The 26086-nt window shown below is 44.3% G+C and overlaps 1 protein-coding gene across 1 annotated transcript in view; it reads left to right on the top strand.

Annotated features, from left to right (window-relative positions):
• The first annotated feature begins 1004 nt into the window (after positions 1–1004).
• Positions 1005–26086, top strand: part of AP5Z1 (adaptor related protein complex 5 subunit zeta 1) — a 110186-nt gene continuing 85104 nt past the window's right edge. The window contains exon 1 of the mRNA XM_085629185.1: positions 1005–1205. Within this exon, the coding sequence (XP_085485311.1) occupies positions 1165–1205 (41 nt within the window). The 5' untranslated portion in view covers positions 1005–1164. The remainder of the gene's footprint in view (positions 1206–26086) is intronic.

Raw genomic sequence — 26086 nt, 5'->3', positions numbered from 1 at the left:
CCCACCGACCACGCACACAACCTGGGAATCATCCTCGACTCAAAACTCACCATGACCAAACAAGTCAACGCAGTCTCCTCCACCTGCTCTAACACCCTCCGCATGCTCCGCAAGATCTACAGATGGTTCCCGACAAACACGAGGAAAACAGTCACCCAGGCCCTAGTCAGCAGCAGACTCGACTACGGAAACGCCCTCTACACCGGAGCCTCGTCCAAGCTCATCAACAGACTGAAAGAATTCAGAACACCTCTACACGCCTGATCCTTGACGTCCCGCGCCGAGACCATATCACCCCCCACCTGAGGAACCTGCACTGGCTCCCCGTCGAAAGGAGAATCTCCTTCAAGCTCCTGATCCACGCACACAAGGCACTCCACAAGACTGGACCAGCCTATCTCAACAACCGACTCTCTTTCTACGTACGCAACAGGAAACTCCGCTCTGCTGACCACGCCCTGGCCACGGTCCCGCGCATCCGTAGACCAACTTCCGGAGGCAGGTCCTTCTCCCACCGCGCCGCCAGGACCTGGAACACCCTCCCACTCTACCTACGACAAACCGAAGACCTGCTGACCTTCAGGAGACAACTCAAGACATGGCTCTTCGACCAGTAGCAGCAGCCCCCCCCCCCAGCGCCTTGAAACCCTTACGGGTATGTAGTGCGCTTTACAAATTACATGATTGATTGATTGTTTAAATAGTACACAACATTTACCGCGTTTTGATAAATGTGGTATAAATTCGTATTTGTATTCATACTACGTGCACACAAATTAGCGAATATTTTCAATCACAAAGGCTAGATCCTAAAAGGTAAAATTTTGATTCTAAACATATGTCCTCATTTTGGTCAGTGGAATCAATATATTTAACCTATCTCCTTTTATCTTTGGGACTCTCTGTGGTCTGATACTATAATCTTTCCATTTCAAGATGGCCGCCAAATCTGCGCTTCTCAGTTTTAGGAATCATCACAGTCCCCCTTTTATTTTCATGCCATCAGTGCCAGCCATACATCTGCGGTCAAAAAACAGGTGACAGTATTAGTAGTCACGAGTAGTTTCAGCTCTACTCTGTGCAGCGGGAAGTGCACACAGGCTGAGACTAGAAATGGTGCATCGGCCGTCTTGATGTGCAACTTAAACGAAGGGTGTCGTGGTCATGTTTACGGCGGCAGCAGAGAGCTTCCTCAGGCAAGCCAGGTAACAACTCCCGCTTTCTTTATCCTAACGATTTAATGCTTGTCTTGCACCGGGTGGGTAAGGTCGACTGTTAGCGCTGTAGGTCTGGATGAGGCGCTTTAACTGGTAACGGAGCATTCTGTTTAAGTGACTGAGCCTTAGGGTGTGACAGCACCTCTAAGGAGTGCCTCCTATTCCCTGGTCCAGAATAAACTAAATCTTCTGGGGATGACATCATTCGGAGGTGACAGACCCTCTTTTGATATTGCATCCTCTTCACGTGACGTCAGAGTCTAGATTTGCAGAATCTACTTTTCAGTGTTTGCATTATTTACCCGTATATGTTATCACATTGGTAAGATCCCGAGTTTACTTTAGAAACACAGGAGTAAGATCTCAATATTTACCCCATATCTGCCCCCAAGCAATTACTTTCTTTGCGCTTTCAACTCCTGAGCTGGTCATATGACTTTGCTAGAGTGGTGGCCCATTGGTAGCCTAGCAGCAGACAGACTTTGCTTAATTTCAGTGCTTGTTAAAAGTATCTAATCTAGCGCTATCTTGCTTGCAAATAATGCTGTTTCTTTCTACAGTCTTGCATCCTTCAATTGCATGCTATTTCAGAAGCATCCGTTATAACCGATAACCTGCATGAAAAACTGACTTTTACTTAAAAATTCTGATTGTTACCTCTCCTTTTTTTTTTTCTTTTGAATAGCCCTCTCCCTCCCTTCCGTGCATGCCTCTTCAGAACACAACTATAATATCCATGGTTCTAAAATATAATCGGGCTTCCTAATTCACACAACACAAAATATAGATTGACCAGCATGTTAGTCTGGGCATACCTATTGGTAGGACGGATTCCCATCACTCACCGACGTAACATGCTTCATCATCTGGGTCTCCTCCTGGCACCACGCTGGTGGCGCCAAGGGCTACAATCTCTCAACTATGAGGGGGAGCTCACGGATGTTTTATGGAGTAATCAGATCCACTAGATGTGAAGAGATGTGAGACGCAGTGTGTCGGCTCATTGAGCTACCCGGGTTACCGATGGAAAGTGCGGGGCCTCAATTTCCTGAGCCGTTGCCAGGCGAGGTGAGGTGCTTTCCCCAATTTATACGGATACCAACAGTATTCGGGATGCAACTGGGGATTTTTAAACCTACAATTCCAGGTGGCATGGTTGAGTATGCTCCAACTATGTTCCAGATAGTGACTATATGCACTGCATAATACATTTATTATTTTATTTTTTATTTCTTGCACTTCTTTCACGCATTAGTATTCCATTTAGTGTTCTGGTCATGAAGAAAGCCGTGGACGCAGTTAGTCCTGTAGGCAGAAACATGTCGACCTAACAGACACAGGCAGTTATTCTGTTAAAACTGTCACTACTTTGTTTTTAATCTGACCCTTTAGGGATATCAAATAAAATAGTTTTCCCACAGGGGTCATTTTATATTTTCACCTTCACATCTTTCACACACTGCGTCTCACATCTCTTCACATCTAGTGGATCTGATTACTCCATAAAACATCCGTGAGCTCCCCCTCATAGTTGAGAGGTTGTAGCCCTTGACGCCACTAGCGTGGTGCCAGGAGGAGACCCAGATGATGAAGCATGTCACTTTGGTGAGTGATGGGAATCCGTCCTACCAATAGGTATGCCCAGACTAACATGCTGGTCAATCTATATTTTGTGTTGTGTGAATTAGGAAGCCTGATTATATTTTAGACCCATGGATATTATTGTTGTTTAGTATATTGTTCTCAGGGGAATATATCCATGCTTGGTCTCTAAAAGCTCCCTTAGACCTTCTTCTCGGTTTGTGTCTTTACTCTTCAGAACACAACCTGCTCTTAGGCACCTGCGTGTTTGTCTTCATATCTGTTAATGTATTCATGCAGTGGCCATAACTCATTTCCAAGATCACAACCTCTCCGTCTTTGAAAGTCATACTGCTGCAACTTAACAATACCCAATCCATCTGGCTCCTCAATTAACACCAACAGCCACCTGCAGGAACTACAAAGTATAATATATCACAAAGAAACGAGTCATTTCATGGATTGGTTTGCTTGAGCTCCCAAGACTAATACCAATAACAAACAAGCCTTAGTAACACTGTACAAACCACTAATATTAGGTTCCGGAGCAGCTTGCTCACCAGCATAAACCACTGCAAAGCCTCGTGAGTGGTAATTGGTGCTATACGAATAAAATACAATACATAAGTTGTTGCATCCTGCGAGCCCTCTTAATGGTTACAATCATCCGTCGGGTGAGGGATTTTAGAGCTTCCTTCTAGGTTTGGTCAGAGACAAATTTCAAGTTGGATGTGGTCTTCTCCAGTATCAATTGTGCCCCAAAGTAGAGGACATGAGCATTTAATGTACCTCGCCTGTAAATTCAGTCAAAGCTCTAAAGAGATTTTTTACTTGAAACCTCAAATGATCCATACCCAAAGTGTCGCTCATTGTATCTTCATTATATAAAAGCATATAACCACATAATATAGTTTATTTTAACTATATGTAGAAGTGAATGCGCCAAAATGTGGCTGTTCTGTTAAGCCATTAACTCACTAATTACACTGTATCCCGTGATGTTTTATACAGATCTTCTCTTTGCGTTTAGTCCAGCGTGCTCTATTAAATTGGCAAAACAGTTGAGTGTGACTTAAGGTGTGCGACGTCCAGTTATGTCCGAGAAGGGTCTAGTATATGTACATGCTTTTCTCTAGAGTCTCATGGAAAAATGATCTTTTAAACAGTTTGGTTTTGCGAAGTTTCTTAAAAGTTTGCAGTTTAATTGATTCTGTCCATAATTAAGGGTCACAACTGTTCCATAATTCTGGTCCTTGCATTCTAATTGGCAATGTGCTTTAGCCATTTGAAGGATCATTGCTAGGTCAGGTGAGCTGCAGTTGGGCCGAGTATGCTAGGAGCTTTGTCATGGGATGTCCTATTTTGAGTGCATCTGAGTCCCCTATCCCAGTATTGCTTGTGAATAATGCATAGACTTTTAAACTTAATTTCTGCCTGCACCTATATCCAGTGCAGTTGTTTCGTGGTTTAATATGCTTCTGTTCTCTGGGGTTAGGGTACAAACGGGTAGGCTGATTCTTAAGTTTATCTTAGGAGGACTTCTGTAAATTATGTTACAGTAATCTACGTGTGCAATCACCTGGATTCTTGTCAGATGTATTTGTTTTGCAGTTCATAGGCTTGTGATTTTTCTCCGAAGCATTTAATATTGCAAATTGATGGCCAGTGTTAACTACGGGTCTGAGTGAGTAGTTTCCATCCAAGATTGCTCCTAGGTTCTCAATTTTCTGGGTTCTTTCAGTTGCAGATCCCATGCTTGCGAGTGGGCTAATGGGAGTTAATTGAGGTTTGTGTTCCTGTAGAAGTATCTTGTCTTTGGATCCATTTAGAAAATGAAAACCTCTTTTAACAAGTGATACATGTGGCCCTGGTAGCTTGTGAAGTTTGTATGATACAGCTGGCTGTTCTCCAATCGGATGTCAGTTTGGGCTTCATTAGTACACATTTGGATGTTGGCTTGGTATGTACCAGCCCTATTGCTAGTGGAACATGTAGCCGTTAAACAACAGAAAAGTTGTTGGATACTCACATGGTACAAATCAAGATACCACCTGGGTAGACTGTGTCCTTGTTCCAAGGCAAAGTAGGTAGCTGTGTTCAGAGAGAAAAGAGCAGGTTCAGTCTAAGGTGGGTAGGGATATGACTGGCAACACTTTGCAGTCTAGGATACCCAATTTTGTAGTACACTGTATAACCTCTTCGAAAAAGGTCCGGGGCGACTCATAGCAATAATCTAAACAGCAACTTAGATATCAATTTCACACAAGCACAACTGTGAAAAGTGCAAACATATTGAAACAAAATACAGTTACACACTTCTAATCCCAGAAGCTCTGGAGGTGAAACGAGATCATTCATCTCCTCCTGATCCTATAGTCTGGATCATATGAATTATGCTATACTGCAGTGTGTTCATCATAACTGTGCATTTGCTTCACTTATCGCATAATTCACCATATTCTGCATGATTTGCACATTTCACATTTCTAGATCAGACAGATCAAAAAGTACTAAAGCAAAGTGAAACGTGGTGCTGTTTGGCGGTATACCATGGAAAAGTTAACTGGTCATTTTCAGCTGATGATTGCTACATTGAGATGTCAAACTGATGCTAAAGAGTGGATTATTTTGCCCAGACAGTATTAATGTGTGTATAATGACAGATCAGTGATTTACTAGGGCCACAGAATGTGGCACATTATGCAGCATTATTTTAGTTTTTTTAGGTCTCGCCTAGCGATGCAGCGCATGCGCTGCTTGCTCCTGGCAAGATCTATTGTCATCGCTTTAGCTTGTGAAGCGAGGGTGGAAGTTCCACCCAAGCTTCTTTTTGGCGTGCCTTCCAAATCTGTGCTTTCTAATGGGAGGGAAGCATTTTGGTTCCCTCCCTGTCTTCGTTCGGCGTGCCTGCCCGGACAGGGCATGTGCACGCGCCCGGACAGAAGATATGCACGCCTATGCTGTGCGAGCACGGCGCACTTCTTTGTTGCATTCGATTTCTCTTGCGAAGGGGGACAGGAAATGTGCACTCGTATGGCTTGACTTTTGCTCGCGGCGTTTAAGCAGAATGCGCGCATGGCGCGCTTCGGTTTTGGCGAGTCACCCGGCATTGGTAGAGTTTATGCACGTACCGCAAACGTGTAAAGTGATTAAACCTTCAAATTCGACCACGGTTTCTTAACTGGCAATCGGCCTCACCAGATCTCTCTTGCCTAATCTCCGCTCTGTTTCTCGTTCTACTCCGCCCCTTCTCAGAGTCCTGCAACGTATATCAGAATGGTTAAAACCTGAAAGTGTTACTTGTTTTTCACAGGAAGTAGTGTCCCCGTCATAGTGTATGCACGTTTCGTTTGGTGCTCGCCGAGTCCACAAACCAACTCCGGCAATATGACTATCCACATCGTTGTATCAAAGAGGGGGAACATTCAGTCCATTTTCTACAGAGGAATCACATCGGCATAACAGTTAAAAATTTGCGAACATCCGTGACGAGAATTTTCAATTCTATTAAGGACAACGGAGGCGAGGATTATGCTTCTCATTTCTTTGCTTTATTAGAATAGCAGCCAATAAAAAAACATCTTTTTTTTTATTACAAACTACAAATCCCATGAATCTCATGTACCATAGAAACTATCACTATATAGAGTCCAGCCGAGGTAAACACCTCCTCTTTCTTTGCGTGACTGTTCGCTGTTAAGTCCAACACCTTAAACCAAAACTACACCGTCTTGAACTGAGATCGTGAACAACTGTCCGTGTAGGAGGCTCGGATTTATGCTTGTTAAAGCTTAGCCGCCACTACTGATGCAATATCTACAATAGGTTTGTAATAGAACGATTTAAAAGTAGATTAATTTGATCAATCCGCAGTATTCATGATGTCGGATAGGCTTACACCTAAGGAAAAAGACTTAGACGCCATTGCGCCACGAACAGAATGAGCACCGAACTGAGACACATCAATGCCTGCTTCGTTCATGAGCCAACGCACCCATCTCGCCAAAGTAGCCGAAGATACTGGGTGAAAGGGTTTTTGCAATGCAATAAACAGTTGACCTTGCATGTCAGAACGGAAATTAGCTGTACTCACCTCGTACGCTTTGACACATAGATTTGTATTATCCGGAAAAGCCGGGTAAGACACTGAAGTGGAATTGCTTTTGGTACGTCTGGAAATAATAAAAGTCACCCCTTCTGGGGATAACCGACTACCTGCGAGATCCAAAGCTCGAATATCAGAAACTCTCTTACAAGCGACCAGACATAATAACATCGCCAGCTTGGCTGAAAGCTGTTTCCGTGACAGGTGGTTGTTAGGTGGCCAAGAATCCAAATAGCGAAGCACCACCGTAACGTTCCACAAAAAGGAGTACTTTGAGCACGGGGGCCTGACCATCCGAATGCCCCCAAGTAATTTACACACCAGAGGGTGTTCTCCCACTGGCTTGCCTTCTAACGGGGCATGCCCAGCCGAAATAGCAGACCTGAAATTGTTTATTGTCCTATACGCAAAACCCGATGATGCCAAAGAAGCCAGGAAATTCATGACCATGGAGACATTAGCTGTAGCGGGATCGACGTCCCGTTGAACGCACCAGCTACACCACTTGTTCCATGCTGATGAATACCACTTATCGGTATTATCTGACCATGCTTGCTTGACAAAAGCGGAAGCGTCTGTCGAGGGACCTGCCACCTGTCCCTGAAACTCGCCACGCTACCAGAGGCAGCTGACCTGTGACCACTAATGGATGAGGGGCCTTGAGAGGGTCCAGCAACAGGTTCCACCTCTGGGGAAGGAGAATTGGTACAGCACAAGACATTTCCAGGGCTATCGGGAACCAAGCTTGGGCTCTCCACAACGGTGTAACCAACACCATTTCCGTCTGTTGGCGCCTGGCTTGAGCCAGGAACCTGGATACCATGACAAATGGTGGGAAGGGATAACAAAGGACTGGTGGCCAGGTCTGAAGAAACGCATCCGAGGCCAAAGCCTCCGGATCCGGGCGCCAGCTGTAAAAATCCGGAAGTTGCTTGTTCAGCCGAGACGTGAACAAGTCCAACTGGCAAAGTCCCCATAAGAGTTTCAGCATTCGGAAGACTCGAGGGTGTAACCGCCAATTGCTGTAGTCCCGTAGGTAACGGGAATGGGAATGCCAATCGGCCACTTCGTTGTTCCGGCCCGGGAGGTACTCCGCCACTACTGACGGATTGTACTGAAGGCAGTAATGCCAAAAATCCTTGGCAATTTCCGCCAGGATGCGAGATCGTGTACCTCCAAGTTTGTTCACGTACCGGACCGCCGATATATTGTCCATTCTTAGAAGAATGCAACAATTTGTCTTCTGTGGGAAGAGGCTGCGAATTGCGAACGATCCCGCCAACAACTCTAGGCAATTGATATGCAGGGAAAGCTCCTCCGGAGACCAACGTTCCCCCGTCGAGATTGGACCGCAGCGGGCTCCCCAGCGACTGGCGTCCGATTTGATCACTACCTCTGGTTTGAACCCGAAAATGGCTCTGCCATTCCACGACTCCATGTGGTCGAGCCACCACAACCTCTCCAACCTCGCCTCCTCTAAAAGAGGAACCTGTTCGGCATAGCTGAGGCCTTTGCAGAGATGCTGAATCTTTAAGCGTTGGAGAGCACGGTAGTGAAGCGGGCCTGGAAAGATGGCCTGAATCGAGGAGGCCAACAAGCCCACTATCCGGGCTATGGATCTCAAGGACACAGTCTGCTTGCTCACTGTCGATCTCAATTCTTTCTTGATCGTTCTGATCTTGATCGCGGGCAGCAGGAGCTGGCAGCTGCGAGAGTCCACTTGAAAGCCCGGAAACTCTATAGCCTGCGTCGGTACCAGAACGGACTTCTGAGGGTTCACAATGAAAACCAGGGACCATTCCAGATGCGTCGTCACTAAACGCGGACACTGCGCCATGATAATGACGTCGTCCAGATAAACTATCGGCCTCACCCTGCGCGAGCGCAACGACTCCATCACTGGCTGAAGGAGTTTCGTGAAGCACCATGGTGCTGACGAAATTCCGAAGGGAAGAACCGCGTACTCGTAACAGACGCCCTGCCAGAGAAACTGAAGAAAACGGCGATGAGGGGCGTAAATGGGTACGGACAAATAGGCGTCCTTCAGGTCCTGCCGGACCATCCAATCGCCTTCTTGCAACAGGTCGCGCAGTAGGTGGACGCCTTCCATTTTGAAATGGCGGTAAACGACCCAGCCATTGAATTCCTTGAGGTTCCGCACCAACCTGGACCCGCCCCCTTCCTTCTCGACAAGGAACACATTGTTGAGAAAACCCAGAGGATGAAATTGAGACTCGATTCAGTCCCTTCTGCAAGAGGGACTGAATTTCGTCCGAGAAACTCTGATCGAGACGGGAAAAATGGATGGGGGGGGAGGGGCACGCTGCATGGGGGTGTTGTACATTTCCAATTTGTAACCCTGTATCGTTTCCAGGATCCAGCGAGAGTGTTTGCCAAGCGTGCAGGAAATACTGAATGCGACCCCCCCCAACTTCACCTCTGAACAAAGGATAAGCCTCACCTGCTGATCCGGAATCTTGGTGGTTTCCCTGGTTGCCACCAAATCTGCGGAAGCGGTTCCGCGCTCGTCTGTAGGGGTAGAAATGAGAGTTTCCGGAAGAGTTATCCTGATATCCCCCTCTGTGGTGCTGCTGACCACGCGGGGCGCCTTGGGAATGACCTCGGCCGAACGACCGCCCTCGATTTCGTCCGGCCCTGGCGAAAACCGGTCGGAAGGCCCGTCGTAACGATTCCTGAGCCTTATCCAGGCCGCTGAAAGTAGCCACGAATTTGGTAAGTTCCTTCAGAAAGGGTTGCCCGAAAAGGAGACCCTGGGCTACTGGCTCTGCTTCCGAGGAAGATAACTCTGCCAGTTTAGGGTCTAGCTTCAGGAGGATGGACCTTCTCCGTTCGCTAGACATGGCGCAGTTTGCGTTGCCTAAGAGGCACACCGCACGTTGCGCCCAACCAATGAGGTCGTCTGGATCCACTGGAGACCCGGACTCCTTTGCCTGGAGACCCAGCTCGAGGATTTTGGCCAAAGGCCCTGAAAGATCCAGAAGTTTATCTTGGCATGACCGCCAGGTGCGGTCAGTGCCCTTCTTCAGGTCCTTAGAGTATTTTTTAAGATAGGTCAGCATGGTCGGGTCCACCTCTGTGGTCTCCGCCACACGATATGTCAGGTCTCGGGCACTCGGACCTAAGGCGCGCCCTGACGTCCTTGTCGAAAGGGCGTCGGAGATTCGACTGGAGGTAGTCCGCCACTTCTTGCAAGGGCATCCATGCTGTAGAGTTGGGATGAATGATATCCGTTGTGTCGAAGGTCAGATGTTTAGGTGGAGGATTGGGCTCCACATAATGCTGCTTCCTAGTCTTTTTAGCTGGTTGAGCGAATTCCTCCTGATCGGAATCGCCGTCAGCCGAGGAATCCCCCTTGTCTTCGTGGGAAGACTCAGTTTGCGCCAAATAAGCGTGGTCATTCACTAGGGCCCTGGATAGCCGAGCAAAGTCCTCTGAGTGAGGGTTAATATTTTTCTTACTCCTTGGCTTGGGGCGGGTATTAGCGGCTGGGAGCAAGCCCTGCTGCAGTGCGTAATTATTAAGATGCCGCTTAAGGGGTGCAATCGCCCTCACCAGCGCTGAGCTTACCGAATGCTCACTCCAGCATCTAGGGCCTCAACGAGGTCCTGCTCAAACGAGCCTGAAGGCTCTGAATCAAAATACTCCTCCTCATATGAATAATCAATCAGCCATGGTATAAGCAGGGGCTGACACCTTTAGAGCACAACAATGGCGCGAAGGCAGGAGCTAATAAGGGGGAGAGGAACAACCCCAGGCAGGCCAGGCAATCAAGCCTCAAAAAACAATGTTAAATAGTGGAGGGAGGGCCTGCCAACCTCTCTAGGCAGTGCCTATGCAAATATTATACAGCCCTCAGCCACAAACCAGCGTCAGGCGTCAATGGGGCAAAATACGGGCTTGTTTATTTTGAATAACGAGCGTTTCCCGCTCCAAAACAAAATCTCTGGTGAATTCCAATCGGAAAATGGCTGCCGCGCATGCGCGGTAACGGCCGCCCATAAAAGTAGAAAGAGGACGCTCGCGAGCACAGACGCGCCGTCCTCAGGCCCCAATACACTCCCGCTCCACACTGAGACGGCGAAGGGCGCCCGGCCGGGAAGGCTGAAGCACTCCCAAGGTTGCCGCACACTGAGACGACTCGTGGGTAAGCAGACCGCGCGAAGCCCTACCACAAAGGGTGGTTTAAACTCTGAACTGACGCAATGTAAGCGAGCACTAGCAAACAGGCAAAACGCTTTGATAAAGCGGTTCCCGCGCCACATAGACTAAACATAGAGACATAAAAAAGGCAATCACCGTAAGCAGTGCCCCCAAGACCCATACACCACAGTCATAACAAAAGTAGTAAGGGAGAGGCACTTAACTGGCTGCGGAGCAGCAAAGAAAGAGGTGTTTGCCGCGGCTGGACTCTATATAGTGATCGTCTCTATGGTACTGTGGTATATGAGATTCATGGGATTTGTAGTTTGTAATAAAAAAAGATGGTTTTTTATTGGCTGCTATTCTAATAAAGCAAAGAAATGAGAAGCATAATCGGAGCCTCCGGTCCTGACATAGAATTTTGTTTTCACTGAGTTGTGATTATTTCAGCTGGTGTGTTTTCTGCAAACTGTAATACTCAGTGGGTGTAAATGTAGTAAATTGTACAGATTTGTTTGTCCACGAAGTAAATGTGAGTGTACAAATAGGCTTTCTTAAAAATACAAAAAATTACTGCTCTTTCGTCATAAGACTTCACATCGCTTTCCACAGCATTCTTACTACCTCCACCGAGCATTCAGATACCTTCCCAATCCACAGAGTCAGAGACCTCTGCAGCGCGTACATTGAAGGCTGAGCAAGGCAAGCGACATCCAGTTGTGTAACCAGAGATTCTCAGACTGGTGGCTCGGAGTTATACGCTATATTGCTGCGCCGGTAATTTCACCCTATAACACCAGGGCTCTCAGGTTTTCCAACTCTACCCATGCGTATCCAAGAAAGTACAGTTTGTCTTTGCATTCTGGAACTTGTAGATAGATGGGACTACAAGTTCCAGAATGCAATGAAAAAACGTGGGTTGGATTGGATGGGCACTGACCCAGGAAAGTCTCAGCGTGCCAAGGTCTGTAATTCCCCGCATGCCACATGTTGTTGATTGAAACAGAAGTTCCCCCCACTTGACATGGGGAAGGGTGATGGCTGTGAGCCCTCCGGGATTATCAGATAGATTCGTGCCACAAGGATACAGTCTTGTTTTTTCCCGTTAGCATTCAGAGGTATAAAGTGTGCTGGTTGAACCGAATCAAGGCTGATCTGCTAAACGAGAGCTCAGAAGTGGAAATGTGGTACCACAGAGCCATTTTTTTTGTTTGGATTCCCTGGTCCCTCTCACTCCAAGCATTGTAGCAATGGATCACAGTGATCTGTTTTCGGCATCTTTTGCACCCTCGTCACAAGTCCACCACTTGCCAGACAGCACACTGGCACTTCTACGTTCAAAGGCTTAAACTCTGTGGTGCCACATTCACACGTTCACTAAAATGTGGATGCAGCCACAGGGCGGTAAAGAAGCCATGTCATTTCCAAACTGCATCCAGATGTGCACACAAATGTGCACACATTTAAACCCTGCTACATTTTGTGATAGCTTAAGCTGCTTGTCATACTTGCTAACCTTAGCAATTCAGGAAGTAGGCTGCAGCTTTTTTTCAGCAGAATTACGGCCTGCGGGTGTCTCAGTCATCCTTCTAACTGCCTTACAAAAGCTGTATAGTGAAGTCATTGAAAGGTCAAAGCCAGCTGCCTACACAAAAAGGGAATTACTGACACTGATCTGAAATTCGTATGGCATTTGAAATACCTACCTGGAGTTACTAACTGACAGCACTACACAGCATTAGTGTGATTGCTGATGTGTTAGTGAGGTTAAGGCCGGCCTCTATGCTCAAACGTAACTTATTAAATCATGACATTTAATTTTGATGAACCCGGTAAGTCACAAGTTACTCTTGTTTTCTCTTCTCTGGGTCCAGTGTCATGTGATGTAATTTCCTGTGATGTCTTCATCGGGTCTAAAGGTCAAGTTACGTAATTTTTAGGTCTTGCCTATGCAGCGCGCATGCGCTGCATTGGTGACCTTTGCCGTCGTGTAGCTCCCTTTTTTTTTTTTTTTTTTTTTTTTTCTTTTCTTTTTTTTCAAGCACATACTCGTGCTTGTGGCGGAATACAGCTTGTGGGAGTGCGCAGCAGCGCACCACAAGCACGAGCATGTGCTTTGAAAAAGAGCAGATGCTCTCGCCAGTGCGCGTGCACCACTCGCGGGTGCGCCTCTCTTCCCGCTGCAGCACGAGGCGCACGTGGAGTCTGTTTTGAAGAATGTTTTGTTGATAATTAGTTTGCCTTTGCAGCAGGGAAAGACGGATTCTATTTCTTATTACAAACAGTCTGCATAGGCGCCTCTGCTAGCAGATGGACTGTTTTACAGCGCTTCTGTTTTATTTTTGTTTTGTTTTAGAAATGGGTTGTTTTAAATCTGTTTGCTATCGCTAAAGTGTCAGATATTGCATTAGACGTCCCTAAATCAGCATTAAGTCATTTCAAACTTTCAATAAATTGTTGTTATAGCTTACACATTCCGTGATTGTGACACTGTGTTAATTAACTGCATAAAAGTAACTCTGACAGTATAACTTAAAATTTACATTGACGGCTGACCTCCCTTGTCGCATTCATTAATTTATATGTAGTGGGTTATACCGCACTTCTGAATCTACTATACACAGAAAATATTTGAGAAATACAGTGGAGTTTTTTTTTAAATTTTTTTTTTACAGGGATGACGATCTTCCTTTTGAACTGTGTTGTCCTTACATTTTCAATTATTTGTTGATCTGGAAAGCCGGCCAGGCTGCTTACCAGACACAGCCTTTGATTAGTGATACCCCTGACAAGAATTCCGACTCCAGCCTGTAGCGCCCACTACTCCTGCACAAAGAGGAGTGAGCGCTTTGCAATTAAGTGTGCTCAGGGTAGCCAGAAAGCTTTGTGTCACTCAGGGCTCCACTTCTGCCTGCAGCTCCACTCCTCTACTATTGCATCTACAAAATGCCAGTTTTCCAGGAAGTGTAATCAGCAGCTGCATTAAAACACACGTGTTCATTGAATTTGTAAAGGGGGCACTTTCACACTCCCGACAGACATAAGTGGTTTCATCTCCAGCCATTTAAATACATGCAATTCAGTTTCACTGTCTGCAGATTTGTTCTAACTTCAATTTTGTGTTAATTCAAACAAGACGCATTTCATTGGATCCAACACTGCTTTGTTATTGGACTTCTATTCCCTATATATGCCTGGTCGATTTGTGCACAGTTCATTGGCGATTTGGAATAGGGATGTTAATAAGGGCTCAACTGGTTCTGGTCTGAAAATGTAGAAGCTATTTGCCAGACACTTCATACTAAGCCACCCTGTGTGATCCTGGGAGCATCTCTGTTTTCCCCAGTGTCCCGTCCATTTATCAACTGTTAAAAAACAGGTAAAATTTTATGTAGACTTCTCAGACTAACAACAACATTTAATACAATATACAGGTCCCATCACTCAGTCACCCATATTATACATAAAAATATCTTGATACTTTCAGTAATCTGCAATTGGCATAGCCAATAGGTCCCGCTTTTGGGACCTTATAAGTATTCAGTTATGCAGCACAATATCCTTGGTGCAACAACATCAACTGTTGCATGGCTAAACACTTCTAAGGTCCCAAAGTCGAGACCTATTGGCTATGCCAATGCTTGTTATCCTAATAGACGTTTTTGAAACTGTAGACATCTGCCCTATTTAACTGCCACAGAAGGTGGGCAAGTGTGATTAATTTCAATAAAGTAGAGACCTCCGGGACCCTGTACGGGAAGGCTGGAGTGCACCGTGTGAGCAGTCCCTTCTCGTGGGAATTTTGAGATGCGGGTTTCCTAGGGGGCTGCTGTGCGCCTTCAATCTTTGGAAAGTGGATGGGCGGCATTTCTGGAAATCAAAATAGAGGTGCAATGTTTTATTTTCTTTCACTTGGCACTCTGCTACCTTCTATTTTGCGGTTGTCTTCAGCATTCAAATATCGGAGATTCTACTCATTTGATTTACTTGTAGAAGATTTAGGAAAATGTGCCTTCTGTTGGTGCTGTGATTTGTGTTTATCGGCAATGTTTCTCTCTCTGTGATCTGCTGGCACTGCATTGTCTGATTTAATTCACTTCACTGTACCTTGTTACCGATTTACTCCACTGTAGTGTGATTTCTATACTTCGCTGCTCTGTGCGCTGTGTCTAATCTACTTCACTGCAGTGTTCATTGTGTCTGGTGTACTTGACTGCACTGTATTTAGTCCCTATGCTTTTCACTGCAGTGCTCTGTGCACTCACTGGAGCGAGCTTTGTGCCGGATGTATTACTCTGCTGTATGCTTGCTTCGTGTGACCACTATGCTTCCTTGCGGATGCTCTTGTCTGCAGTCTGCTCAAGCCCGATGCTCTTCAATGCAGTGTGTTTTGGCCTAATGTGCCTATCCTGCTCAATGCTCTTGATGCACCTCACTCCAGTGGTCTGTGTGCTTGTTGTTCTCTATGGCAGTGTTCATTCTCTCCACTGCAGTATGTTCAGCCCTGATACTCTTCACTGCAGCGTGTTTTATTCTGCACAGTGCTCTATACCCAACTACTATGCTTATTATAACCGATGCAGGGCAGATTTTATTTCTCTAATACATCTGAGCGTCAGTATACACATAGTTGCTAAGGTTTCAGATTGCTTATGTGAGACATTTTCATAATTTCGAAATTCTATGGGAGCATGTGGCTTTAAGTACTTTTCCTGAATTTTCAAAATTTCTGATGTGTATTTTGAGCATCTAGATGATTTTTTCAAAATGACTTAAACCGGGGGTCAATGGTATTGAAAAGTAGTAAGGCCCTAAGAGCATTTACGGGAAACGGGATTGGTGGGGAAATTTTAGTATGACTGTTTATCGATTTCTGAAAATGCTTTTCTTCATAGGAATATGTTTTTTTTTGTTTAAATTGCCCCTGGTACGGTAGATAGTTTGATAATAGACCACTAAATATCTCATATCATTTAGTAGCGCTCTTGTTCTATATCTCGGAAACATGAATGGCAGAATTGGCCGTACCGGGTTCTCATTCCTATATAGCTGCCCTAGGTAAGAAATAAACATAATCATATACAGTACCAATCGCTCTAACTCTAATAATTGCGAGACCTATTGCATTGCAGATGCTTGTTTACTATATAATTTAGTCAGCCAGCTCCATAACTTGGTCTCTGTTGTCACGTAAGACCACATCAAATCGACTTCGCGCCAAGACGCCCTTGGGCATTCGTGTGCACTACAAATTTTCAAATCAATCAGTGGTCCTGGCTATGGTGCCAAAAGGGGTAGGTTGTAGGGGGTTGTCCGAGTGCTAAACATCCATCACCTCCAATTCTTCTTTAGTTTGGGAAAGTCTTTTATTTGGGCACAGTACTCTGTATTGTTGTCAAACGCCTGTGGTCATTTCTCACTGTATTCCTATGAGGACATCTTTGGATCACAAGAGTCTTTGATTTGCAGCAGTCGAGTCACTGATACAGATTTTGAGAATCCTGGAGCAAAGATATTGAAATAATGGACCCCAAAGTACTGCAAGGACTTCTTTACCAGACTCTTCAGAGATGGGCACCTTTTTGTTTTCTTAATTCTCTGAGGTTATTTATTTCCCTGTTTGTTTGTCTCCCCATCTCTTTCGTCCATAAAACATTATTTCTTAAGTTCCCAGCAAGGGTATTAGGTTCTCGCAATGTAGCAGAACTCTTCAAGTAGGTATTTGATAACTCCGGAGGAGCAACTATATGATCGCCCTTCCTCTGTACCCAGTCCGCCTGTACCCTGTCTTTTATTCATCATGCCACGGAGTCTAATGCTTTTATTGGGGTTGATATTGCTACATGTTCAGTTGTGTGGATCATGTTTGAATGTCCTTCAAAACCTCCACATAACCTCCTGTACGTGGTTATTTGTGTCTGACTTGAAAGGAAAAGCTGGGAAACAGTTTTCCTGTAGTTTTTCCCTTCCACTTTGTGCAGCGCTATTGCCACCTTGTAATTGAAAAGATTTGTAGTGGAGTTTAATGTAGTGTCATTTTGTTGTCCGTTTCATTAGATGTAACCCAATTTTAAAAGCTGCAATGAGATTTCTGTGAAAAAGCAGTATGTTCTTATCAGCAGTTTAGTGTGTGTGTGTGTGTGTGTGTGTGTGTGTGTGTGTGTCCGTCCATCCATCCACAGGAAAAAAACCCATAGGTTTCAGGGGTGTTATAGTTAGCTGGACATTTCACTCGTGCAAAACCATAGAAATTCCTCCGGTATAGTTAGTTCTGCTAACTATAACTCACGCGCCGAAATGCACTGATGATGATGTCGCATATTAAATCATTCATGACATGGTCAGTGACATCCTTGATGACATCTAAAAATTACATCACTGATGACCTCATCCAGTGAATGTGGTTTAGTTTGAAATTTAAATATGTATTATGTATATACCAATCTGTATTGAAGATTGAGTGGATATACTGGATGGAGGATTTAGTAGCTGTGTGACTGTCTGTTTAACCCCTTCCATGCCCATGACGGAACGGTTCCGTCATGAGCATCGGTTGAGCTGTGCTCATGACAGAACCGTTCCGTCATGGCCCCGCCCGCGCTCGAACCCTTCAGCACCGCGGGGGAATCCGCGCAGCGCTGAAGGGGTTAAGTGAGTAATTAAAAGTGTCTCACTTAATACATGGATTAGTAACTAAACTATGTGAATGTGTGCATCACTGTCTCTGTTGTATAACATGCTGCATCAGTTGGTCACTGACTACTTGAGTGTGTATATTAGTTATTGATTAGTTGGGTGAGTATTTGTATGGGACACTGAGTTTGTGTGTGGTTGGATGGGGTGTGTGTAACTCTATGCATAGATGTGTGAATGGTTGATTGACTAGGTGTATAGGTTTTAGAGTGCATGTGGAAACAGTTGTTTGGGTGACTGAATGAATTTATTTGTGTGTTGGTGAGCGAATATATGTTTTAGTTGTACATCTTCAACAAAGTAAAAAAATAAAAGGCATTGTATGTGAGAGTTGGTGTATATATGAGTCAGTGATTGTGAGAGTAACTATATGAATGAGTGTATAATTGTAATGGTGATTTTGTTTAACATAGTAACTCATAGTTAATATGTGTTTGAATAAATGAGGTGTTGTGTGTGTGTGTATATTTGTGTAAGTGAGTAAATGTAAGTGTGATTAATTTTTTTCATGAGTGAGTAGGATGACTACATAACCGACTAAGAGGACTGCTGATGTGTCAATGTCTATATATGTGTATAAGTGCATTTGATAGTGTTCTATTAATTAGTGACGACCTGTATAAGTGATTCTGTTGTTGAATGGGTAGTTGTGTGTGTAGACGTAGGAATCAGTGAGTGGGTATGTAGTAACTGGTATTGGTGTGTCAATGGTTTCAAATATGGTACTCTGTATTTTACAGTGAGTGATGAAAGGTTATACTAGTGTATGATGAGGTGTATCCGATTGACACGTGGATGATGTCATTAGTGATGTCACTGACCATGTCATGAATGATGTAATATGTGACATCAGCAGTGCATTGCAGGCGCGCAAGTTATAGTTAGCAGAACTAACTATAACGGAGGAATTTCTATGGTTTTGTACGAGTGAAATGTCCAGCTAACTATAACACCCCTGAAACCTATGGTTTTTTCTGTGAATTTCTAAGGTTTTTTAAATGCTAATTTCTAACTATAACGTCTCTGAAACCTATGTTTTTTTCAGTGAATTTGAAAGGTTTTTTAAATGCAAATTTTTAAGTGTAATAGTAGTTATACCTATTTTTTTGTACTGATTTTCTACAGTTTTTTTAACTGTTTATTTATAAATATTTTATTCATTAAATAACATTATATATGCTGAAAATAGCAAAACAAATAAATTGAAATATTGTTCCCTTTTTTGTTTGATTTTTTTTTTTTTTTTTTTAAATATTTATTTTCTTTTTTAATTATTTTTATTTTTTTCAGTCGCGCACCCAAAGCGTACACATCACGGGTGCGCGGATTCTAGCCGCCATTTTAGAAACCTTGTGAAGGATCCGCGTACGGTGTGCGACGACTGCGTGTTTTTCAGTTAAATCATATACATTTAATATTACGTGATGTGCGTGATTGGTATGCGACCAGTCCACGACTCCTGCTCCCACGCATTCACGACACATGCGCATTACAGTACGCGATGCTTGCGCAGTGGCTGGTCCTGCGTGACGTCATATACGTGCTGGGGTGCGCTTGGTGCGCGACTGCCGCAAATTTTTTTTATGTTCTAAAATGATATGTATGTGTGTTTTTAATATACATATTAGGGCAAGAGACTATCTAAGATATTCATAAAAATAATATATTTGTACTTATAATAAACTTATATTATTTTTAAATATATTTTCGCGAAGTCGGGTGCGTGCTTCGTGAGCGCAGAGTGCGCGGATCCCATGTGACCTAAAAAAAAAAAAGATTTCATTGGTTCATAACATTTCCCACTGTAACTATTGAAGGACCCCACCCATTTTAATCATTCTTGTTGGAGCATCTTTAGAGAGACATCTCTTTTCCTACAAGAACCCTTTTTGCTTGTTTTTATTGGTGTTAAAAAAAAAATCAAACAAAATGGCATCTGGACAGCAGCAGCAGGAGGAGGAAGTATCTTCTGAAGAAGAATTCTTGCAGGAGGCACTATGTCCACAGAGGCCGGAATCTGTCGTGTGGTAATTCTTCACTTTTCCACCTGGAGAGTAGAAAGTAAATGCGAGAAAGGTGACGTGCAAAATTTGTGACCGAGTCCTGTCCAAGAGGCAGTGAAAAAAAATACTCTTGTGGCACTGCTTCTATGTACAAGCATCTCTGGACCACACATCCTCTCAATCTTGCTCGGGAGGAAATGAGGCGAGCTGCTTTGAACCCCTCACCTGCTGTGGCAAGTACATCTGGAGCGTCCTCAAGAACACCTGCAATGGACATTAGGCCAGAATTTGCCTTTCTCGAGCAACACTGCGTGAAGTGTAAGAAACTTATATGCTTCGGTGAGCAGTCGGTGGATGCAGTTTGTGCTGCGCAACTGCGCAACGCAACCATCGTTGTTAATTTGTTTGTTTTTGGAATAAGTAATTCCAAATGTTTCCTGTTTTATTCGTTCCTTTTTTTTGTTCATTTTTTGAAAAAACACCAAAAAAATACAAAATTGTTCAAAGAAAAAAAGTTCTTATGAGAACAACCTTATCTTGATAAAGAAAGAACTATAATTGCAAGGTAATGTGTGAAAGTTTGGTTGAATATATGTATACAGCATGATTGACTGAAAGAATGCATTAGTAGTGTATGGTGAATTTATAGGTGAAGATTTTTGAGGGGACACTGCAAGCTCTTTAGCTGCACTGCACTGTGGCACTTCCGAAGCACAGGGATGTGACATATGTACATGAATATGTTGCAACTCTGTGCTTCCCTCTGCACTGCTGCACAAACTGCAGCCATACGGTGACACAGGCACCCTTGCACCATGGTGCAAGGATGTCTGTGTCGTGTGGAGATTGTTTTTGTGCAGGAAGGTGTCCCTTCCTGCACAAAAACAATCAGTAAAGGCATTTTCCTCTTTCAATGTATGCTGTGGAATGCAGCATGCATTGAAAGAGGAAAAAATGAGGAGAAATGAAAACCATTCTCCTCGTTGTGCCTTGCTACACCAACTCTAGGATGGCGCAGCATTCACACACATCTCCAGATTTACGATTCTCATAAATCGGGAGATGTGTCTTGTTCTATGGGTGTAGCGTGGGAACACCCACAGCAACACCTATGGGACGCCCCTTCAACGCAAAGTTCTGTGTATGAAGGGGTCGTATTTACAAGTAGAGGAAAACCCACGCAGGGTGGCTTTTCCTCTCCTTGTAAATATGAAGGAGTGCCTGGCGCCGTCACTACATTACAAATATTGACGTACTGGTGGCACAGGGTGCTTGTAAATCTGCTCCATAAGTGCTTAGGTATTGGCAGACTTGTACAATAAGAACATAGTGCTCGATGGGTGATTGAAGAATTGCATGAGACTGACAGGAGGTATCCTACGCTGCATGGGTTCTACTTCAGTATTTAATGGAGTGGACCAATAGTGTGTATCTGCTTAGAGGTTTGTAGGGATTATGCACAGAATATTTTATGTGTACTTGTGTTGGTGCCTAGGTCATTTTATAAGAATACCACTAGTAACTGGAATGATGACAGTGCTGCAAACAGAGTGAACACTTAATTTATAAGTGCTTCCGTATTGGTGGAGTGATAGGATAAGTGGATAGTGGTAGGTAAGTGATTAAAGAAGTGCATGGGACAGACTGGACGATTCCTACACTGCATGAGTACTAACTGGGTATATAGAAGAGTGTATCAATAGTATGTAGCTAGTTAGAGGTCTGCTTGGATAGTGCACAAAATATTATAGATGTACTTGTGTTAGTAGTTAGGCTATTCCATAAGTTCATAACTAGTTACTAGAATAATGACAGAATTGCGAACAGAGTGTATAGTGAATTTATAAGTGCCTAGGTATTGGTGGAGTAATAGGATAAGTAGATAGTGCTGGATGGGTGATTGGAGAAATGCATGGGACAGACAGGAGGATTCCTACACTGCATAGGTGCTAACTGGGTGTTTAGAAGAGCGTATCAATAGTTTGTAGCTGGTTAGAGGTGTGCATGCATAGTGTACAAAATATTGTACCTGCACTTGTGTTTTTGACTACGCCATTCCTTAAGTATATGACTAATAACTGGAGTAATTTCAGTGCTGCAAAGAGTGCATGCTAAATTTATTAGTGCTTAGGTATTGGCAGAGTGATAGGATACGTGGATAGTGCTGGATGGTTGAATGGAAAAGTGCATGGGACAGAAAGAAGGATTCCTAGACTGCGTAGGTACTAACTGAGTATTTAAAAGACTGTATCAAAGCTATGTAGCTGATTAGAGGTCTGCATGCATAGTGCACAGAATATTGTAGCTGTACTAGTATTGGTGTGTCTATGGTTTCGAGAATGGTAGTCTGTATTTTAGGATGTGAGGAGGTGCATCAGATGATCACATAGATGATGTCATCAGTGATGTCATTTGAGATGTCATCAGTGATTTCATCAGTGATGTCACTGACCATGTCATGAGTGATGTAATATGTGAGATCATCAGCAGTGCATTACTTTAATCCAAAAAGCTGGCGGCCATATTGGCCTGGTCACGATGTGAAAATTCAGGAATTGATACAAAAAAGAAAACAAGTGTTAATATGCACACAATGTCATTTCAGCATATCTTGCCCCGTGACCGCCATACTTGTATGTTCGTCAACGTGACTTATTAAAAATAAACATACTTAGAATTGCAAACATCAACATTAACAATGGACTACACATTACTTTAAAGTGAAAGGCTATCGGCCATATTAATCTGGGCACGTTGCGCATTATAATGGTTTTTACACGAAAGAAAAAGAAAAAAAGGGGTGTTAATATACACACACTATCCCTAAATAAAGTTCTAGCGATTATAGTTCCATTCCATTCACAGCTCATTTGAGATGGCATGAGTGATGTAACTGACCATGTCATGAATGATGTAATGTCTGAGGTCATTAGCAGTACATTGCGGGGGCGTAAGTTATAGTTAGCTCAGGTAACTATAACTGCTGAATTTCACTGGTTGTGTACGAGTGAAATCTGAGTCTAACTATAACGTCCCTGTAATCTTTGTTTTTTTCAGCAAATTTCTAGTTTTTTGTTTTTCTTAAACGTTAAGTAAGATGCATATCACAATGGATGGTGGGGGGTTGGAAGCAGGGCCTGGCATTGTGCTGCCCCCACCCAAGCTTGCTGCTCCTGCCTTCCCTCCTCCTAGCCATCTATTGTCCAAGTCCATGTCCCTGCTCCCTTATTACAGCCCTGTGTGGCCGTTGTTCTGCCATTGGCCTTCCCGCCTTCTCTGAACAGTTAGCTTGCTGCCCCATCCACCTCCTCCCTATCCTCTGTTGTCTGAATCCATGGACCCGCCTCCTCCCTCCTGCCATGCATGTTCTGATGTGCTGCCACTGCCCTCCATTTAGCATGATGTACCAGTCCACTCCTCCTGCCCTCCATTGCCCAATTCTATCTCTCATCATTGACCTCCTGCTTAGCCTCTGTGCTTAGCTTGCTGCCCATATTCTCCTCCCCCCTGCCCTCCGATGTCTCTGTGCATGCCCCCTGCTCCATCCTTTTTGCCCACCATGTTCCATGGACCTGCCACTCCTATCTACTCTGAGTGTTCTGTTGAGCTGCCACTCCCCTCCCATCTGCCTAGCATTGTCATATGACTGTAACCTGTCCCTACCACCTCCACCCTGCCTGTCCACATTCCATTCCCCTATCCCCTTCCTCCTGTCCTCCATGGTCCATTTTACTGCCACACCTTTCTGCCCTCCCTGGTCTGTTGGAGCAATGCTGCAACTGCTCCTCCTGCTTGCCCCGTGTGGTCTGTTGTGAGGCCCATTCCCCTGAACTCTCTTGTCTGTGCCCAGGTCCTGACCCTCCCTTCTATCCTCCATGGTCCTTTGTGCATGCCCCTGCACCCTCCTTCTTGCCCATCATAGCCATTGTGCTGCCACTAACCCTCCCGCTTGCCATGCATTGTCTTCTGTGCTGCCACAGCCCCTCCCACCTTCCCTGTGTGGTCTGCTAGCTGCCCCTGACCCCCTCCTACCTTCCCTCCATGGTCTGTGTGTATGCCATCATAGTCTCACTGTTGCTCTCCATGGTGTGTCTTGCTTCTAGTGCCCATCCTGCCTGACCTCCATGGGCATCTTGCTGCTACTGCCCTGCCCCCTTGCCCCTAGCCCTCTGTTTCCATGTGCAGGCCCCTATTCCCTCCCTCCTGGCTTGTATGTTCCATTGTAATGCCCCTGGTCCGTCCCTCCTGCCCTTTATGGTCTGTTATGCTGCAGCTTTCTCTCCTGTCTGTCCATTATGGTCAGCTAGCTACCATTGCCTCTTTCCCCTCTGTTCTCTGTTGTCCATGTGCATGGTCCTGTCCCCTCCCTATTGCTTTCTATGGATTGTTGTGCTGCACTCCTGTCCCGCATCCCCTGTGTGGTGTATTGTGCTGCTGCAAACCCTGATGCCTGCCCTGTAGGGTCAGCTTGGTGCACCGCTCCATGTTCCTCCTGTCCTCTGTTATCCGAGTCCATGTCCCTACCCCAATTCCTCCTGCCTACCATGATCCAACGTACCATACTTGCGAACATTTTGAACTTGGTAAGAGGGAGATTTTGAAAAAAAACTGGGGTATTGATTTTCCCCTTTGAGTTACATTGAAAAAGAGGAGATTGTTGACAGGAGACAGATCAAATAAAGTCCATTTGGGCTTAAAAACATTGGACGTTTCCTGGCTGAATCGGGTCTGTTGGCATGTATGGTTGTACTACCATTGCCTCTTCCTTCTGCCCACAATGGTCTATTATATTGCCACAGCCTCTCTTGCCAGTCCTGTATTGTTGGTTTGTTGCCTCTGCCCCCCTTTCCACTGCCCTCCATAGTCTGTTGTGCTGCCACTGCCCTTCATGCCTGCCCAGTGTGGTCAAATTGTTGCCTCTGCACCCTCCTACCTGCCTTCAATTTTCAGAGTCCGTGCCTCTGCCTCGCAACAGTATCCTAATGAAAAACTAGATTGCTAACATTCTATATTTATTACAAAAGTGTGGAACGCCTGACGTCATCTTGATGTAATCAAAACTGTAATACCTAGAGCATTTCCTTTAGAAATTACATATGAGAGGGTCTTATTTGCATCAAAATTATGGTTAGTGCTCTAAAAAACTAAAATGAGGACATATTTTCTGAGTTTTCAAATAGCGACAAAGCACTTTTAAATTATTTATCTTTGTTTTTTTATTAAGTTGACCACTTGATGAAATGTTGCACTTAGGGGAGACGATGTGGTGTTACTTCCAGAGCTGCAGACTTTGCAACTGCGGAACCAGGTTGGAGTTTCTGCTTCAGCTTGACATTCTGTGATTCTGGTCCAATCACTTAATCTCCCCATGTCTACAACCAAAATGAATTTGTTCTTGTGTGATGTAACCAATGCTCATGTAAAGCACTCCAATACCTGACAAGTCTGCACTATATAAAACTGCAAAAACACAAAAAATAAAACGTGTTTTGCACACTTCTGTCATTGGGCTACATCTGGGTGATATTTGTGCTACATTTGGGCTCTTTTGTCTCTGGTGGCCATCTTGGGAGAATTATTTGTTATGAAGTTTCCTAATTTCCTTATTTACTACAGTCTCCGCAGTAGGAAAAACTTTCAGTTTTTTACTTTGATTCCATCAAGAAGGCATTCAAATGTGTCACGCATTTGCCATAAATTCAGAATGTTCGCACTCTAGTTGCTCATTAGATCACTGTAGTAAAGCTACTGCTCACCAGGGAAGTCTGCTGCTGGTATTGAAAGTGCATGTTTCAGTCTGCATGTCAGGAATATTTTAATGAAATAGAAGAGGATTTGAGAAGTCACTCAAAATGTGCCCTAATTTTTCTTTCTGCAGGACTAATCATACTTTCTATGGCAAAATGAACCCCCTCATTTTGTTCCTTTTTAAATTAAATGTTTTAAGAGTTACCACTTTATTCCACTCAAGATGGCTTCAGGTGTGCAATACTTTTGTCATAAGTAGGACTATTAGCGCTCTAGTTGTTCTTTAGAACACTCTGGGAAGCTGCAGTAGAACACAAAGGAATCCACTGACAGTCTCTGCCCTTGTTGGATGTACATGTTTTACTGAGAATGTCAGACTTCATTCTCACATGACTGAGAAAGATAATGTGAATTTACAGAAAATATGCTCTCAGTTTAGCTTATAGATCACCTTCCAAACCTCTGTGGGAAAAGCATGAGAAAATAGTTTTCTCTCAAACATGATTCATGATATCCCAGCAGAAGGCTTTTGCACATGGTAAAATCACCTTAGAACACTCCACAATTGCTAAAATGAG

This window comes from Triturus cristatus, chromosome 10 (assembly GCF_964204655.1).
Source record: "Triturus cristatus chromosome 10, aTriCri1.1, whole genome shotgun sequence".
Classification (NCBI taxonomy): Eukaryota; Metazoa; Chordata; class Amphibia; order Caudata; family Salamandridae; genus Triturus; species Triturus cristatus.
The sequence above is the reverse complement of the archived record's forward strand: the minus strand, read 5'-3'. Positions and strand labels throughout refer to the sequence as shown.